The following is a 20,308-nucleotide window of genomic DNA, read 5'->3' as shown; positions in this document are numbered from 1 at the left end:
TAGAGCAAAAGAGTAAAGCTGCTGGCCATAGTGTTAGGGTTCAGGAACACTGTCCGGAAGAGTGTGTGTGTGTGTGTGTGTGTGTGTCGGGATCTTTACATGAGCGTCAGATGATCAGTTCAGGAATGGTAATAAAGATTGCGTTTCCTTTTTTTTTTAGTTATGGAGAAAGTTTCTATGCTATTGAACGGTCATGTGACCGCGAGAGCCGTCCCCAAAAGCGCTCGAGGAGACTTCGTTTGGCCGCGCGGTTTCTCTCGGACCATCGGAGGAAGAGGAGGATGAGGAAGAAGAGGAGGATGAGGAGGAGAGAGAGGGATGTTGGCGTATGCTTGAGGAGCTGCATTCAGGGAGTCCATCAGTCCTTTCTGGCTTTCCTGTTTCTGGGAGACCTTCTGAGAATATCGTCCTCTGATTTCTACACAACACAAAATCAACACACAGGGCTCACACACACTTTTCTAACAATGCGTTTCCATGTTTTGACAAATATTCATGGGCTAAGCTTGCATGAAACGTCTGTATAGATGTCAAATAAGACAATCCATGTTCAAATGTCAAATCACAGAACATCTTTAACTCATTCATTCACGATAAGCTGTGTGTTCAATACTAAAGATGGTTAGAAAGTAGAGATGCCCCGATTGATCGGCCAGGGATCAGAATCGGCCGGTTTTCTGCATGATCAGTCACACGTGTCGCGATCCCTCTACATGCGGCTGTCTCTGAGGACGGTTTTTACTGTGAGCGAAGACGACGATAGTTATGCCATTTGTGAATCTAATTATTGACTTAACCCCATCAGCAGGTGGAACACGCCCAGTCTGAAGAAGGTGAAACTGCTGAAGATAGCCAGAGCTCAGAGCAGCCACAGCTCATCCTCTCCTATCTTTGGTGTAAGCAGAGAAAAGACCGAAGCATGAATGCATTTATGAAGAATATGATGGAGAACCCATCTAAACCGTCACTGAGAGAGAATTTACCGTTTGAGAAAACTGTCCTCATATGAACACAGACACTCTTCACGGCAACCCGCCAAAATAAAAGTTTGTTTATAAAAATGTTTTTAATTAACTGAATATATTAGGATAGAAATAATAATTATGCCTAGATGGTTGATTATTTTTCTTTTTTTATAAACAATGTTTATTTTTATACAGCCTTTAAATGTGTAATTATTATGTACTTATAATGATTATCATAAATCATAAACGTGATGCATTTAAAAAAAATGATTAAATAAAAAAAGATATTAAAAAACATTTATCTGTGGTATTGGTACCGACTACTGGAATTCTGGTACCATGACATCCCCATCTGGTAACGATTATTTGGAGGAGTATTGTACACTTCTTCACTGGATCGTTTGACTTTTGTAATACAAGTAAAAAAAGGGAATAAAGGTCCATTTATAATGTTTTGTTTCATAAAGCGACTGATTTTCACTGATTAGCTGATTATCCTGGCACAGAAGACGTATTTTTTGAGAGTTGCTTAAGTGAGAGAAGATCCTATTGTAATGCTTACTAATTTATTTTATAACAAAAATAAAACTTAGCTTTGAAGGAAAAGTGGATTTTTGTTTGTACGCATGTCAATTATAGTTCTTAGAAAGAAAATCAGAATCGGAAAAAAAAAAAAAAAAAAAAAAAAAAAAAAAAAAAAATCGATATCGGCCAATATTACTAACATTAAAAAAAATCGGAATCGGCAAAAATCGATATCGGTCAATATTACTAACATTAAAAAAAATCATAATCGGCAAAAAACAATATCGGTCAATATTACTAACATTAAAAAAAACCGTAATCGGCAAAAATCGATATCGGTCAATAATACTAACATTAAAAAAAATCGTAATCGGCAAAAATCGATATCGGTCAATATTACTAACATTAAAAAAAAATCGTAATCGGCAAAAATCGATATCGGTCAATATTACTAACATTAAAAAAAAATCGTAATTGGCAAAAATCGATATCGGTCAATATTACTAACATTAAAAAAAAATCGTAATCGGCAAAAATCGATATCGGTCAATATTACTAACATTAAAAAAAATCGGAATCGGCAAAAATCGATATCGGTCAATATTACTAACATTAAAAAAAATCATAATCAGCAAAAAACAATATCGGTCAATATTACTAACATTAAAAAAAATCGTAATCGGCAAAAATCGATATCGGTCAATATTACTAACATTAAAAAAAAAACGTAATCGGCAAAATCGATATCGGTCAATATTACTAACATTAAAAAAAATCATAATCAGCAAAAAACAATATCGGTCAATATTACTAACATTAAAAAAAAAATCGTAATCGGCAAAAATCGATATCGGTCAATATTACTAACATTAAAAAAAATCGGAATCGGCAAAAATCGATATCGGTCAATATTACTAACATTAAAAAAAATCATAATCGGCAAAAAACAATATCGGTCAATATTACTAACATTAAAAAAAATCGTAATCGGCAAAAATCGATATCGGTCAATATTACTAACATTAAAAAAAATCGTAATCGGCAAAAATCGATATCGGTCAATATTACTAACATAAAAAAAAAAACGTAATCGGCAAAAATCGATATCGGTCAATATTACTAACATTAAAAAAAAAACGTAATCTGCAAAAATCGTAATCGGCCAATATTACTAACATTAAAAAAAAATCGTAATTGGCAAAAATCGATATCGGTCAATATTACTAACATTAAAAAAAAAATCGTAATCGGCAAAAATCGATATCGGTCAATATTACTAACATTAAAAAAAATCATAATCGGCAAAAAACAATATCGGTCAATATTACCAACATTAAAAAAAATCGTAATCGGCAAAAATCGATATCGGTCAATATTACTAACATTAAAAAAAAAACGTAATCGGCAAAAATCGATATCGGTCAATATTACTAACATTAAAAAAAATCCGAATCGGCAAAAATCGATATCGGTCAATATTACTAACATAAAAAAAAAAACGTAATCGGCAAAAATCGATATCGGTCAATATTACTAACATTAAAAAAAATCCGAATCGGCAAATATCGATATCGGTCAATATTACTAACATTAAAAAAAAAACGTAATCTGCAAAAATCGTAATCGGCCAATATTACTAACATTAAAAAAAAATCGTAATTGGCAAAAATCGATATCGGTCAATATTACTAACATTAAAAAAAAAATCGTAATCGGCAAAAATCGATATCGGTCAATATTACTAACATTAAAAAAAATCATAATCGGCAAAAAACAATATCGGTCAATATTACCAACATTAAAAAAAATCGTAATCGGCAAAAATCGATATCGGTCAATATTACTAACATTAAAAAAAAAACGTAATCGGCAAAAATCGATATCGGTCAATATTACTAACATTAAAAAAAATCCGAATCGGCAAATATCGATATCGGTCAATATTACTAACATTAAAAAAAAAACGTAATCTGCAAAAATCGTAATCGGCCAATATTACTAACATTAAAAAAAAATCAGAATCGGCCAATATTACTAACATAAAAAAAAATCGTAATTGGCAAAAATCGATATCGGTCAATATTACTAACATTAAAAAAAAATCGTAATCGGCAAAAATCGATATCGGTCAATATTACTAACATTAAAAAAAAATCGTAATCGGCAAAAATCGATATCGGTCAATATTACTAACATTAAAAAAAACGTAATCTGCAAAAATCGTAATCGGTCAATATTACTAACATTAAAAAAAATCATAATCGGCAAAAAACAATATCGGTCAATATTACTAACATTAAAAAAAACCGTAATCGGCAAAAATCGATATCGGCCAATATTACTAACATAAAAAAAAATCGTAATTGGCAAAAATCGATATCGGTCAATATTACTAACATTAAAAAAAAATCGTAATCGGCAAAAATCGATATCGGTCAATATTACTAACATTAAAAAAAACGTAATCTGCAAAAATCGTAATCGGTCAATATTACTAACATTAAAAAAAATCATAATCGGCAAAAAACAATATCGGTCAATATTACTAACATTAAAAAAAATCGTAATCGGCAAAAATCGATATCGGTCAATATTACTAACATTAAAAAAAAATCGTAATCGACAAAAATCGATATCGGTCAATATTACTAACATTAAAAAAAATCGGAATCGGCAAAAATCGATATCGGTCAATATTACTAACATTAAAAAAAATCATAATCAGCAAAAAACAATATCGGTCAATATTACTAACATTAAAAAAAATCGTAATCGGCAAAAATCGATATCGGTCAATATTACTAACATAAAAAAAAAACGTAATCGGCAAAAATTGATATCGGTCAATATTACTAACATTAAAAAAAAAACGTAATCGGCAAAAATTGATATCGGTCAATATTACTAACATTAAAAAAAATCAGAATCGGCAAAAAACAATATCGGTCAATATTACTAACATTAAAAAAAATCGTAATCGGCAAAAATCGATATCGGTCAATATTACTAACATTAAAAAAAAATCGTAATTGGCAAAAATCGATATCGGTCAATATTACTAACATTAAAAAAAAATCGTAATCGGCAAAAATCGATATCGGTCAATATTACTAACATAAAAAAAAAATCGTAATTGGCAAAAATCGATATCGGTCAATATTACTAACATTAAAAAAAATCGTAATCGGCAAAAATCGATATCGGTCAATATTACTAACATTAAAAAAAATCGGAATCGGCAAAAATCGATATCGGTCAATATTACTAACATAAAAAAAAAACGTAATCGGCAAAAATTGATATCGGTCAATATTACTAACATTAAAAAAAAACGTAATCGGCAAAAATTGATATCGGTCAATATTACTAACATTAAAAAAAATCAGAATCGGCAAAAAACAATATCGGTCAATATTACTAACATTAAAAAAAATCGTAATCGGCAAAAATCGATATCGGTCAATATTACTAACATAAAAAAAAAATCGTAATTGGCAAAAATCGATATCGGTCAATATTACTAACATTAAAAAAAATCGTAATCGGCAAAAATCGATATCGGTCAATATTACTAACATAAAAAAAAATCGTAATCGGCAAAAATCGATATCGGTCAATATTACTAACATAAAAAAAAAACGTAATCGGCAAAAATTGATATCGGTCAATATTACTAACATTAAAAAAAAACGTAATCGGCAAAAATTGATATCGGTCAATATTACTAACATTAAAAAAAATCAGAATCGGCAAAAAACAATATCGGTCAATATTACTAACATTAAAAAAAATCGTAATCGGCAAAAATCGATATCGGTCAATATTACTAACATTAAAAAAAAATCGTAATTGGCAAAAATCGATATCGGTCAATATTACTAACATTAAAAAAAAATCGTAATCGGCAAAAATCGATATCGGTCAATATTACTAACATAAAAAAAAAATCGTAATTGGCAAAAATCGATATCGGTCAATATTACTAACATTAAAAAAAATCGTAATCGGCAAAAATCGATATCGGTCAATATTACTAACATTAAAAAAAATCGTAATCGGCAAAAATCGATATCGGTCAATATTACTAACATAAAAAAAAAACGTAATCGGCAAAAATTGATATCGGTCAATATTACTAACATTAAAAAAAAACGTAATCGGCAAATATCGATATCGGTCAATATTACTAACATTAAAAAAAAAACGTAATCTGCAAAAATCGTAATCGGCCAATATTACTAACATAAAAAAAAAATCGTAATCGGCAAAAATCGATATCGGTCAATATTACTAACATAAAAAAAATCGTAATCGGCAAAAATCGATATCGGTCAATATTACTAACATAAAAAAAAAACGTAATCGGCAAAAATTGATATCGGTCAATATTACTAACATTAAAAAAAAACGTAATCGGCAAAAATTGATATCGGTCAATATTACTAACATTAAAAAAAATCAGAATCGGCAAAAAACAATATCGGTCAATATTACTAACATTAAAAAAATCGTAATCGGCAAAAATCGATATCGGTCAATATTACTAACATTAAAAAAAAATCGTAATTGGCAAAAATCGATATCGGTCAATATTACTAACATTAAAAAAAAATCGTAATCGGCAAAAATCGATATCGGTCAATATTACTAACATAAAAAAAAAATCGTAATTGGCAAAAATCGATATCGGTCAATATTACTAACATTAAAAAAAATCGTAATCGGCAAAAATCGATATCGGTCAATATTACTAACATTAAAAAAAATCGTAATCGGCAAAAATCGATATCGGTCAATATTACTAACATAAAAAAAAAACGTAATCGGCAAAAATTGATATCGGTCAATATTACTAACATTAAAAAAAAACGTAATCGGCAAATATCGATATCGGTCAATATTACTAACATTAAAAAAAAAACGTAATCTGCAAAAATCGTAATCGGCCAATATTACTAACATTAAAAAAAAAACCTAATCGGCAAAAATCGATATCGGTCAATATTACTAACATTAAAAAAAATCAGAATCGGCAAATATCGATATCGGTCAATATTACTAACATTAAAAAAAAAACGTAATCTGCAAAAATCGTAATCGGCCAATATTACTAACATAAAAAAAAAATCAGAATCGGCCAATATTACTAACATAAAAAAAAATCGTAATCGGCAAAAATTGATATCGGTCAATATTACTAACATTAAAAAAAATCAGAATCGGCAAATATCGTAATCGGCCAATATTACTAACAAAAATAAATAAATTGGAAACGTCCAAGAAATACAAGAACACAAAACTGGGGAACCAAGAAGACTTTAAAACATTAGAACTCTCTCATCTGAAAAACATCTCATCGTTGTCGCCGGATGAACTTTTTTAACTTCTGTAATTTACACCGAAATCACCTTTAAAAAGCCAGACGTCTGTTCCCCCGTGGAAAGGCTCAGACGTGACGCTCTTCATTAATGAGCTCCTTTCATTTGATTCCCAGGAGCACTTATTTTCAGTGTAATGTTGACCTGAGTTGGCATTTGTCAAATATTAAAACTAAACCAATTACTAATAATAATAAATCAATCAGAACACTATAGAGACGGTTATGAATAAGGGTTCTCATGAACAGAAGCCATCTTTACTGCAGCATTAATATTCCCATACACCGACAGTTTAATGTTCCTCAGATGATCAAACTAATCATCATCATCATCATCATCATCATCATCAGGTGATGCTCTTGATATTATAAAGATTATTAATCTCGTCCATTAATAGATATTAAACGTTTGGGGAAACTACACGTCATATTCGGACTACTCGGATAAAGGAATCTTACAATCATTTACGAGTGATATTAACGCTTTATACAGATTAGACCATTCATATGATCTTACCGGCATGATGAATAAATGATATTAACCGGAATAAACTGACGTTATAGAGAAACGTGACGTGGGTCTAACGCGAGATTAAACGCTCACACACACACACTCTCGTTAACATCACAGAAGCTGACGATACTTCCACATTAATCTCGGACGTCCAGTCTGGACTTTACTGTTCATGATGACGGGATAATTCACGAGTTTCAGTCAGAATTCAGACGACGCTTCTGATTGGCCATCATGCTCGACAGAAGCGTGTGATTGGTCGTAATGCTCAACGCTCTGACCGAATGAAGTATATTCAATCTATATTATCACGTAAACATATCTTCTATCACATAATTATTCTGAAATAAACCTCGATGACTTCTCCAGTTCTCCATAAACGTGGGAACCCTGAACACCTCTTCTAGATCAGATGCTTCCGGATGAACGTGTGGCGGCCCAGAGCTCCTCTGCAGACCGTGTTCAAACGTGAGGAATCAGAGCACGCCTCAATGCGGTTATAATGAGATTCAGGTCAAATGATGAGATTAAGCTCATAATCAGTCAAATATGCAGCGTATGCGGACGCTAAGCCCATAAACGTGTGTGTGTGAAGACTCTAATGGCATCAGAGTGTGTGTGTGTGTGTGTGTGTGTGTGTGTGTGTGTGTGTGTGTGTGTGTGTGTGTTCGCAAATATAGAGCAAATGTCACAGGAGCTGAACATGTGCGACATGAATAGAGTGCCTGAATAATGGTCAAAAACGTTCAAATTAAGACCAATCCAATACAAAGATCAGGCATAACATTATGACCGGTGAATAACACTGATGATCTCTTCCTCACGGCTCCTGTTAGTGGGTGGGATATATTAGGCAGCAAGCGAACATTTAGTCCTCAGAGTTGATGTGTGTGAAGCAGGAGAAATGGGCAAGCGTAAGGATTTGAGCGAGTTTGGCCAGATTGTGACGGCTAGACGACTGGGTCAGAGCATCTCCAGAACGGTGGCTGAAAGTGTGAGCTGTACCTCATGAGATGTGCTGTCGTCTTTATGGTCGCTCTCTGCGGCCTCCTCTGCTTCTCCTGTCGAGTCCTCCTCTTCACTCTTCTTCTCTTCTGAGGGAACAACAGAAGAACTCAGAAACAGCTCCACACACACACACACACACACACACAATGGAGGAGTCTGATCAGCACAAGCCCCACCCCCAAGAGGAGGAATCTGATCAGCTCAAGCTCCGCCCCCAAGAGGAGGAGTCTCACACACACACTCTCTCTCTCAGGAGTGGTCTGATCAGCTCCTGCTATCAGCGATGGTCATGTGATCATATGAAGGCTTTAACACAGATGCAGTATAGAGGTTAATCTGCCAGACCTGGCTCTTCCTCCTTGGCCTCCTCTTCCTCAGCTTCATCCTTCACATCCGGCTGCGGCTCGTCAGTCTTCTTATATTCAGCAGCCGCTGCGGGCGCAGAGCTCTTCTGCAACACACAGCACGAGTCAGGCTACAGATTCAGACACACACACTGCTTTATATGTCATAACACACACACACACACACACACACACACACACCTTTCCAGTGCAGCAGAAGACGATGATGAGCACCAGAGGCAGGGCCACAGTCAGGACGTAGACGACCCAGAGCCACGGTCTCTCTTCAGCCGCCGTTATCATCTGAGTCATCAGACCAGGCTGTGAACACACACACACACACACACACTTAATTCACTTACAGGCACATACAAAAGCTTCTGTAAAGCACACACACTGTCAGCAACAGCGCACTCAGTAATGCGGTGAGTGTGTGTTCACTGGGAATCACAGCTCCTCCGCTAAAGACCTGCTAACGATAATGAGCCGTTCAGAACACACTGAATATGGAATTAATGCGCCATCTGGATAAAGCGCATCACAGGCTGAAATCAACGACTCCGAGCCGGACGGGGACGACTGTTCCCACTGCACTGAAAGGCAGCGCTAAACAAACGTGTGCGGTTTCAAAAAGACCATCATCATCATCATCATCATCACTGTGACCCATATGAATCTGACAGATAAATCAGTGTTCTGAAGAGATAGAAATGTGGATGGATGACAGAAAAGTGTGGATGGATGACAGAAAAGTGTGGATGGATGACAGAAAAGTGTGGATGGATGACAGAAAAGTGTGGATGGATGACAGAAAAGTGTGGATGGATGACAGAAAAGTGTGGATGGATGACAGAAAAGTGTGGATGGATGACAGAAAAGTGTGGATGGATGACAGAAAAGTGTGGATGGATGATAGAACATTTCAACTCGTTTTATATCACTTTAAGTCTCATATAAACACTGATCAGCGCACACACACACGCACACACACACACACACACACACACAGGCCTCGGGTGGCAGAGCCATCATGGCTGAGAAGACCACAGCATGAGCCACAGGCTTCAGTCAGGTCCTTTAGCCCTCGAGTTTAACACAGGCATGCCTGGAATGGGAAGGCATTTGCACTGGAGGAATTCTCATGATAATCCCAGAGTACACGGCGCTGGCTGCTGATTGGCCCACAGATCTCTGTGCAGTCATGTGACCGCTCTGCACAACAGGCAGGGCTCCGTGATTTCCACAAGGCTGGAAAATGAGGACGGATATGTGGAATACAGGCATGAAAATTGTCTTTGTGGGTTTTCATTTTACTACTGTACAGAATAATGGTCACTCAAAGTACTATTAATAATAATACAATTACTGCATTTGCACTTGTGAGTGGAGCTTGCAGCAGCAAAACTCGACACTTGGTTGCTAGGGTGGCATGGGTAGTTGATACGGTGTTGCTAGGGTATAGTGGATGGTTGCTAAGGTATTCTGAGTTGTTCAAGGATATTGCTAGGATGGTCTGGGTGGTTGCTATGGTATTGGCATACAGTGAGGAAATAAGTATTTGAACACTCTGCTATTCTGCAAGTTCTCCCAGTTGGAAATCATGGCGGGTCTGAAATAGTCATCGTAGGAGCATGACATAATCTGAGAGGGACATAATCTAAAAACAACAAGATCAGCCCAGAACTACACGGAGGAGCCGGCCAATGACCTGAAAAGAGCTGGGACCACCGTTTCCAAGGTTACTGCTGGTAAAACACTAAGGCCGGAGACACACTGCTAGCGTGGTGTGAGCGTGGCGTTTCTGCTGCGTGTCATCCGCGGGGCAGCTGCGTGGCGTTTTCTCCTTCTTTGCACACCAGTAGCGTGTCTGACGCGGCGCTGCTGCTGATATTAATGTACATGGAAGCCCTATACTTCATGTTAAATATAAATATATTGTCTATTGATACAGCAAAGGCAACGTCGGCAGTAGCCTATTGACCATAAAATCTATGGTGTTGACGGCAAAATAGGCTACAGAATATTTTGTTCTGTATTGACAGGTTTAATATTTCAAAATCGATAATTAAGTTGTTTTTTATTATTACAATTAGGCCTATATCTGCATTTATGTTAACCTACAGACTTTCAAACATGAAAATGTCATTTATTAATATGTATTCGTGTCAAAATGACATATAAACATAATTTCCTGATCATGCTTCCAACACGCTCGCGTGTCGCCTGAAAAATAGGCGTCTCTTCTACTTGAAGCATGCACGCGTTTTCCGCACGGCTTTTTATCCAAATCAAACTAGCAAAATAAAATTGTTGCAGTATTGTCCTGTTTAACACCGTGAAGCTGCTTTGAAGCAATCATCTTTGTAAAAGCGCGATATAAATGATTCATTGAAAGTAACGTGATCAGATGAGACCAAAATAAAACTTTTTGGACATAATTCCATAATGATGAGTACCATCCCAAGAACGCCATCCCTGTGAAGCATGGGGGCGGCAGCATCATGCTGTGGGGGTGTTTCTCTGCACATGGGACAGGGCGACCGCACTGTATTAAGGAGAGGATGACCGGGGCCATGTGTTGCGAGATTTTGGGGAACGACCTCCTTCCCTCAGTTAGAGCACTGAAGATGGGTCGAGGCTAGTGTTCCCTGATATACCGCTACTAGAGAAGTATCGCGATACCCTGCTATTACAAACGGTACGATATGGACTATTATTAGTACCGGTACTTTAAGGAGGACAGCACCTATATGATCTGTATTTCTTAATGTGCGTGGGTGTGTGACAGAAGGTGTCAGGACGTGTGTGTGAGCTCTGCTTCAGCCGTTCAATAAACATTAGAAGCAGAAGAGTTAAATAAATACACCGCAACGCATGATAAAGAAAGCGACAGAAATATGCAAGGAATATAAGAGGGAAAAAACGCGGCGCGGGACGAGCTCGAGTCGGCCGTCGTCATTATGGCCCCGCCCGCCGACTCTATACACGATGTGATTGGCCCGTCCAGATTCCGAGGAACACAGCTCAGAAGGGTACTGAGAGTTCCTAAACGACACTCGCGGGCAGATTAAATGTGCTGCCGCTAGGGTGCGTCTAGATTTCTAGGCTAGAAAACCACCACATGCTTGGCTAAATAACTACAATATATTTATTAAGAATATCAGGGTATAGTTAAATTATAGAGTGAAGACTAAGTCAGCAGTTTAATATTTGATTATTTAATTTCTTTCTTGACTTGCCGTTAAATAGATCTAATGCAGCTGAAAGATAAAGCACTGTTTGTCATATTGTTTGTAATTTGCATTTTTTGCTGATTTTTAAAAACAGATCCAATTGAAAATCTTTATTATAATTATAAGATTACATTTTAAAAAATATGAAATTACTCGAATCATAAAATAAGATTTTGGTCATCTGACCCGTTGAGAAGTGAAGGGTTAGTGAATGATTGATGATGACCTCTGAGGATCTTCACACTGGCCTGCAGTTATTACAGCGGTAAGAGGAGGAATGGGCAAAACCAGCGCAGGAACTGCTGGACAAGGGGATTATTACTAAAAAAATAAAACAATGAAGAATAAGTTCTGTTGTCATAATCATATTATCTGTTTTATGTTTGTTTTTTGCCGTGGTATTGATTTAGTATCAGTATCGAGGTATTTTACTCTGGTATCGTGACGACACTAGTCGAGGCTGGGTCTTCCAGCACGACTGACCCGAAGCACAGGCAGGATAACCAGGGCGTGGCTCTGGAAGCAGCATATCAAGGTTCAGGTGTGGCCTAGCCCGTCTCCAGACCTAAACCCAATAGAGGATCTGGAGGGAGCTCAAACTGGATCATACAAATAAATAGCTCAAAAATCATACATTGTGATTTCTGGATTTGTTTTTAGAGTATGTCTCTGACAGTGGAGATGCACCTACGATGACGATTTCAGATCCTCCATGATTTCTAAGTGGGAGAACTTGCAAAATTGCAGAGTGTTCAAATACTTATTTTCCTCACTGTATATGCAGTTGCTAAGGTACATACACACACACATACACCTGTGTATTGGTGTGTAGATGGGTCTGTGTGTGTGTGTGTGTGTGTGGGCCTGTTTTTGTGACATATGAGGACTCAAATGTGTATAATGCCATGGGTATGACACGGGTATTACAGGAGAGGGTGAAATATGAGGACATTACCCATGGCCCCACTTTACAAAAGGCTTATAAATCACACAGGAGGAGTTTTTATGAGAAAGTAAAAATGCAGAATGTTTCCTGTGATGGGTAGGTTTAGGGGCAGTGCGTGTGTGTGTGATGGGTAGGTTTAGGGGCAGTGTGTGTGTGTGTGGCTGGCTCATGCCCTCTAAAGGAACCGCCTGTGCCATGTCATGTGGGAAAAAAAGTGCCAGGAGTGAGTGGAAACAGATCCTCAGAGCCCTGCCAAGTGCATTCACTCACACACACACAGACACACACGTCTCACCTCCGCCGCTCCCTCCGCCGCCTTCTTCAGCCCCCAGCCGTCCTCCGCCCATCGCTCCGCCACGCTGCGGTCCGAGGTGATGAAGAAGTTGTCGAAGAAGATGTCGGAGGACATGGACCAGAGCTCCAGACCCACAGCGCTGAAGGGGCTCATGCGGAAGGGGTGCAGGTCCTCAAAGAAGTCTGGGTTGGGGATCTTCCTGGGCTTCCACACACCCTGAAGAGCAGCAGAGAGTCAGATACACACACACACACACACACCCTGAAGAGCAGCAGAGAGTCAGATACACACACACACACACACACACACACACCTGATAGTTGGGGTTGTCGATCATGGGAGGCTTCCACTTGCCCTTGTAGTTGGGGTTGTCAATCACAGGCCTCTCCCACGGGCCGCAGCCTGGAGCCGTCTCACACACCGGATTGGGGATCTGAGGAGCTTCCCATTCTCCATCCATATCCTCATCCCTGAGAGAGAGAGAGAGAGAGAGAGAGAGAGAGAGAGAGAGAGAGAGAGAGAGAGAGAGAGAGAGACCAGATCAGATCAGACTATGAAGGTATTTTTCTTAAAGGGGCGGTGAAATGCTGTTTCCTGCATACTGAGCTTTCCACTGTTAAAGACTTGGATTCCCATCCTAAACATAGACAAAGTTTCAAAAACTAATGTTGGACGTTTGATGGAGTATTTCTGTGTTAAAAATACTCCTTCCGGTTTCTCACAAGTTTCGGAGAGTTTTTTTCGAGTACGGGTCGGCTTGACGTTAATAGAGCGGAAGGTCCTTGTATGGGCCGTACGGGCTCTTCTCCCGGTAGGGTGCGCGTGCGTGTGACTAGAGCGAGTCAGTGAGAGAGCGAATGCACAACGCCCATACACACTGCTCTCACTGCTGTCAGGACTTCACCAAATCATACCAAAGAAGTGTGTTTCTGCCGGAGCGGTCCCAGCGATAAAGGTTCGGTCCTGCTTTGGAAGCAGCCGGTGAGTTAAACTGCTTCAGATGTCTAACGTTATGTTGTCGGCTCGTCGCGCGAGTAAACATCAGTGAACGACACGATCGTGTATAACGTTAGTTAATTTATCAATGGAGCAGTGATCTATGGTGTGTGTTTAAATACATTAGTTTAGCTGACCACTATAGGTGTCCGTTTGATTATTGAACCACCCAAACATAAACCTAGAGGACGTTCTCACAAAGCGTGCTTCCTCATTCAAATGCGCTAACGGTTACTCCATTGCTGTTCTCTGTATAACGTTACACTAGTCTGACGCTAAACCGTTCTGCTTGCTACTGCTAAGGTTTAGTCGCATACAATAGTCCATAAACCGAATCATGTCCTCATAAACTGCGAGTAAACACACACAAATGTTGACAGGCCACTAAATACAGTCCATACCACAGAGACGGACGTCCTGCTGCTGCTGCTTCTCCTGTTCAGTTTATTTCTGCCTCAGATCTGATTCTGGATCATTATCTGTATTCGCTGAATCTGATAGCCATGGTTTATTAGAGTAACGTTTTCTTCTCCACGCTTGAGGACGTCACCGCTTTGTGTGCGCTCGTCATTCTTTAGCTCCACCCACACAATACGCCTCATCATTCTTTAGCTCCGCCCACACAATACGCCTCATCATTCTTTAGCTCCGCCCACACAATACGCCTCATCATTCTTTAGCTCCACCCACACAATACGCCTCATCATTCTTTAGCTCCGCCCACACAATACGCCTCATCATTCTTTAGCTCCGCCCACACGATACGCCTCGTCATTCTTTAGCTCCGCCCACACAATACGCCTCATCATTCTTTAGCTCCGCCCACTCGATACGCCTCATCATTCTTTAGCTCCGCCCACACGATACCCCTCGTCATTCTTTAGCTCCGCCCACACGATACGCCTCGTCATTCTTTAGCTCCGCCCACACGATACCCCTCGTCATTCTTTAGCTCCGCCCACACGATACGCCTCGTCATTCTTTAGCTCCGCCCACACGATACCCCTCGTCATTCTTTAGCTCCGCCCACGATACGCCTCCAGCCGCTCGTTTTTTCCCGGAAAGACTCGGTACAGCCTATATTTCTTTTACAAATATAATAAAACTAAAGACTTTTCGGAGATATGAAGGATGCAATACTACTCTATAGGTACTCAAGATTGACATGAGATTGACTGAAACCCCCCCCCCCCCCCTTAATGATTGCTCAGTGTTGTGTAGCGAGGCATTACCAGTCCTCCGGCTTGAGGGCGTCGGGGTCGCTGATGTACTCCGGCTCATCATCCAGCCAGCCGTCGGGCTTCACTGCCTCTTCATCAGGGATCTTAGCAGGAGCGTCTTCATCCCTGACACACACACACACACACAATGAAGGGGACAACCAGTGATGATCTTCAGACACAGTACAGTGCACACAAACACACAAATACAAGCACTCTCTCACTCACTCTCTCTCTCTCTCAGACACTCAAACACACTCTCACTCACTCACTCTCTCTCTGACACTCAAACACACTCTCACTCACTCACTCTCTCACTCAGACACACTCGCTCACTCACCAGTCCTCAGGTTTGACGGCGTCCGGGTCCTGTATCTTGGGCCTCTCGTCCCAGTCCTCAGGCTTGTGGTCTTCGGGGTCCTCGATCTCGGCCGGAGGGTTCACCGGAGGAGTGACATCACTCAGCAGACTCCCACTGTTCACCACAGTCTGATCAATCAGGATCTCAAAGCTGTTATCAGGGTTCAGCACTGCAGGAGGACATGACACGCATGAGGGGTGTGTGTGAGAGTGAGTGAGTGAGTGAGTGTGTGAGTGTGTGAGAGTGAGTGAGTGAGAGTGTGTGTGTGTGTGTGTGTGTGTGTGTGTGTGTGTGTGTGTGTGTGTGTGTGTGTGTGTGTGAGTGAGTGAGTGAGTGAGTGAGTGAGTGAGTGAGTGAGTGAGTGAGTGAGTGAGTGAGTGTGTGAGTGTGTGTGTGTATTACCCAGTGTGTAGAGGTGAGTCTTCTTGTCGGTGTAGTATGTGCGCAGGTCTGCGTCGGGCTTCTTGGCGTGCTTCTCTTCAAACTCGCCGGTTTTGGGGTTCTTGTGTCTGAAGATGAAGTGCAGTTTGTAATCCTCACCACACTTATCCGGCCCAAACATGATGGTGTACGGCGTCTTATCCACAAACTCTGCCTGCGAGCGCACACACACACACAACTGAGTGACTCACTCATTCAGAGTCAAACGGGTCGCTCCTGAATGAATAAGCTGTTTGAATGAATCGGTTGAGTGAACGATCCAATGACTCACTTATAAAGAGAGTCTAATGCAGAGCTGTCCAAACTCGGTCCTGGAGGGCGCTGTCCTGCAGAGTTTAGCTCCTGCTTGCTTCAACCCACCTGCTGGAGGTCTCTAGTATGCCTAGTAAGACATTGATTAGCTGGTTCAGGTGTGTTCAATTGGGGTTGGAGCTAAACTCTGCAGGACAGCGGCCCTCCAGGAGCAGGATTGGACACCCCTGGTCTAATGCTTAGTTCCTAAATAAATCAGGCATTTGAATGAATTGTTGAGTGAATGATTTAATGCTTCACTCATTAAGAGAGTCAAATGTTTTGTTCCTGAATTAATAAATTCATCAGCAGTAAATCTTAAGCAATAACATGGCATAAATGTGCATTATTGCCATTCCTGTTTTCTGTCCCCAAATGAAGACTTTTCTTAAACCACTGAAGACCCTTTATGGCCTTAGATTTGCCGTGGTTTATATAAGATATTATAGAGTTGATATAATCTCACCAGGTCCAGGTCAGGCGTCTGAGACAGCAGTTTAACATACGCTCCACCACAGTCAATGCCGGTCTGGAAGTTCACCTCATACCTGAGGACACATGACAAATCTTTATCAGCATCATCATCACACATCCTCAGCAGCATCACACATCACACATCCTCAGCAGCATCATCAGCATCACACATCATCAGCCGCAGCATCATCAGCATCACACATCATCAGCCGCAGCATCATCAGCATCACACATCATCAGCCGCAGCATCATCAGCATCACACATCATCAGCCGCAGCATCATCAGCATCACAACATCATCAGCAGCATCATCACACCAGCAGCATCACCAGCATCACACATCATCAGCATCACACATTCTGCAGCAGCATCACACATCATCAACCGCAGTAGGGCTGTGTATTGCCAAGAATCTGGCGATACAATACGTATCACGATACAGGGGTTACGATACGATATATTGCAATATATTGCGATATTGTAAGAGAGGCAATATATTGCGATATTTCTTTTTGTGTGTTTTTGTTTTTTATAATTTAAAAGAATAAAGAACACAACCATAAGCCTAAAACACGAGACAAAGTATTTTATTTAATTAATACAGTATCAGTTATAACACTAATCATATGCAATGTGCAATCTAAGTTAAGGGGAATGTAAAGTTACTGCAGGGTTCTTTGTGTGTATATGTTTTAAAGGTTCACAGTATAGCAGTGGCTATTTAACAACAGAAAGTGCAGTCCATTTCATGACTGAATGACTGTTTGTTTTATATTTAACACAGTAGCCCCGATCACACAGAACGCGTTTTTGCAGCGAGAAGCCTTTTTTGAATGGATTTCGGTTGGCAGAGAGCGTTATGCGCGCTGCTTATGCGCCCTGGGCGCCTCGCGTTTCTGAAGGAGCGCTCCGAGCGCATGAAGTTGAAAAAAAGTCAACTCTGAGCAGAAAAGCGTGCAACATCATCGCGCTTATGTTCTGTTGTCCAATCGAATGAATGAAGTGGCGGGCCTTCCGTTGTGTTGACCGTTACATTGATTTGACTGACAGTACAGGTGATGCGCACTGCTCATTTCTGAATGAGAAAACGCAGACCAAAAAAGGGAGTGCAGTGCGCCTCGCGTTTTCGAACCTGAAAAACGCGTTCTGTGTGATCGGACCCTAAAGCTGTTTTCTATAAAGCAGTCTATTGTATAAAGTGCTATTTCAGGTAACGTTACTGAGCTGCAGAGCTGGTGCATCCATATCCACATCGCTATGATCTTTCGTTCTCCTGCCACCGCTGTCAGTTTTGAAGTGTGTTTATTTTGTTACTGAGAGGAAAGCGTGCAGGACATTCTATCTAAACGCTTCTCAGCAGCGCGGGTGACGTCAGGATGTTAAGCGAGCTCTCTGTTTCAATGTGTTTCCCGAGGATTAGATTATAACTTGGCCTATTTTGCAAACAAAATGATTCTTGTTGATTTCCTTAGTGGCTTCTTTATAGCTGAAGCCAACATGAGTCCACACTTCAGCTCTGTATACTGCAAGAGCGGAATAATTCTATCGTCTTGAGAGCTGGGTTTGCTAATCTAAACACTAGTGATGCACTTTCACCTTGCGCTTCTCCGGCTCCGCGTCAGTTATGCGTTCTGAGATAACACTGCCATCTAGCGGTTGGGTGTTATACAGTCTGTGCTTTAAACCGAACACAAAGCCACGAATCTTGGATGTAAATAAATAAATATATAAATATCGATACAGCGTTTTTGAGAATCGATACAATATCGCCAAACATAATATCGCGATATTCACGTGTATCGATATTTTCTTACACCCCTAAACCGCAGCATCATCAGCATCACACATCAGCATCAGCCGCAGCAGCATCACACATCATCAGCAGCATCACACCAGCAGCATCATCAGCATCACACATCATCAGCATCACACATTCTGCAGCAGCATCACACATCATCAACCGCAGCATCATCAGCATCACACATTCTGCAGCAGCATCACACATCATCAACCGCAGCATCATCAGCATCACACATCAGCATCAGCCGCAGCATCATCAGCACCACACATCATCAGCCGCAGCATCATCAGCATCACACATCAGCGTCATACATCATCAGCCGCAGCATCACCAGCATCACACATCAGCGTCACACAGCATCAGCTGCAGCATCATCAGCGTCATACATCATCAGCCGCAGCATCATCAGCATCACACATCAGCATCACACAGCATCAGCCGCAGCCTCATCAGCACCACACATCATCAGCCGCAGCATCATCAGCAACACACATCATCAGCCGCAGCATCATCAGCACCACACATCAGCGTCACACATCATCAGCCGCAGCATCATCAGCATCACACATCAGCGTCACACATCATCAGCCGTAGCATCAGGCTTGTTCGAGATCCATTGGCGCTGCGCAGACTGATCAGCATATGACATCAAAGTACCGCGAGAACGATTGTAGAGCAAACCACTCCTTATGCTTTTGAATCTCTCTCGTGGTACTTTGATGTCATACACCGATCGGTCTGTGCAGCGCCAATGGATCTCGAACAAGCCTACTATCAGCCTCACTCATCAGCCGCAGCATCATCACACATCATCAGCATCACACATCATCAGCTGCAGCATCATCAGCATCACATCATCAGCCTCTCACATTCTGCAGCAGCATCAGCATCACACATTCTGCAGCAGCATCAGACATCATCACCACACATCAGCATCACACATTCTGCAGCAGCATCACACATCACCACACATCATCAGCCGCAGCATCATCAGCATCACACATTCTGCAGCAGCATCACACATCATCAGCCGCAGCATTATCAGCATCACACATCATCAGCCGCAGCAGCATCACACATCATCAGCATCACACATTCTGCAGCAGCATCAGACATCACCACACATCATCAGCCGCAGCATCATCAGCATCACACATTCTGCAGCAGCATCACACATCATCAGCCGCAGCATTATCAGCATCACACATCATCAGCCGCAGCAGCATCACACATCATCAGCATCACACATTCTGCAGCAGCATCACACATCATCAGCTGCAGCATTATCAGGATCACACATCATCATCACCACCACACATCATCAGCTGCAGCATTATCAGCATCACACATCATCAGCCGCAGCATTATCAGCATCACACATCATCACCACACATCATCAGCCGCAGCATTATCAGCATCACACATCATCATCACCACACATCAATCAGCCGCAGCATTATCAGCATCACACATTCTGCAGCAGCATCACACATCATCAGCCGCAGCATCATCAGCGT

General features: G+C 40.5%; 1 protein-coding gene across 2 annotated transcripts in view; it reads right to left on the bottom strand.

Annotated features, from left to right (window-relative positions):
• Window positions 1-207: 207 nt before the first annotated feature.
• Window positions 208-20,308, bottom strand: part of canx (calnexin) — a 35,609-nt gene continuing 15,508 nt past the window's right edge. Inside the window, exons 6-15 of one of the 2 annotated variants that reach the window (XM_067456749.1) lie at window positions 16,983-17,064; window positions 16,187-16,379; window positions 15,764-15,953; window positions 15,436-15,549; window positions 13,521-13,677; window positions 13,208-13,423; window positions 8,935-9,054; window positions 8,735-8,840; window positions 8,387-8,475; window positions 208-418 (exon numbers count right to left, since the gene is read on the bottom strand). In XM_067456749.1, coding sequence (XP_067312850.1) covers window positions 359-418; window positions 8,387-8,475; window positions 8,735-8,840; window positions 8,935-9,054; window positions 13,208-13,423; window positions 13,521-13,677; window positions 15,436-15,549; window positions 15,764-15,953; window positions 16,187-16,379; window positions 16,983-17,064 — 1,327 coding nt within the window. In that variant the 3' untranslated portion in view covers window positions 208-358. The remainder of the gene's footprint in view (window positions 419-8,386; window positions 8,476-8,734; window positions 8,841-8,934; window positions 9,055-13,207; window positions 13,424-13,520; window positions 13,678-15,435; window positions 15,550-15,763; window positions 15,954-16,186; window positions 16,380-16,982; window positions 17,065-20,308) is intronic. The other variant, XM_067456750.1, reaches the window with a different exon arrangement.

This window comes from Pseudorasbora parva, chromosome 11, assembly GCF_024679245.1.
Source record: "Pseudorasbora parva isolate DD20220531a chromosome 11, ASM2467924v1, whole genome shotgun sequence".
Taxonomy (NCBI): Eukaryota; Metazoa; Chordata; class Actinopteri; order Cypriniformes; family Gobionidae; genus Pseudorasbora; species Pseudorasbora parva.
Note: the sequence above shows the minus strand (reverse complement) of the source record. Positions and strands in the feature narration are given on the sequence as shown.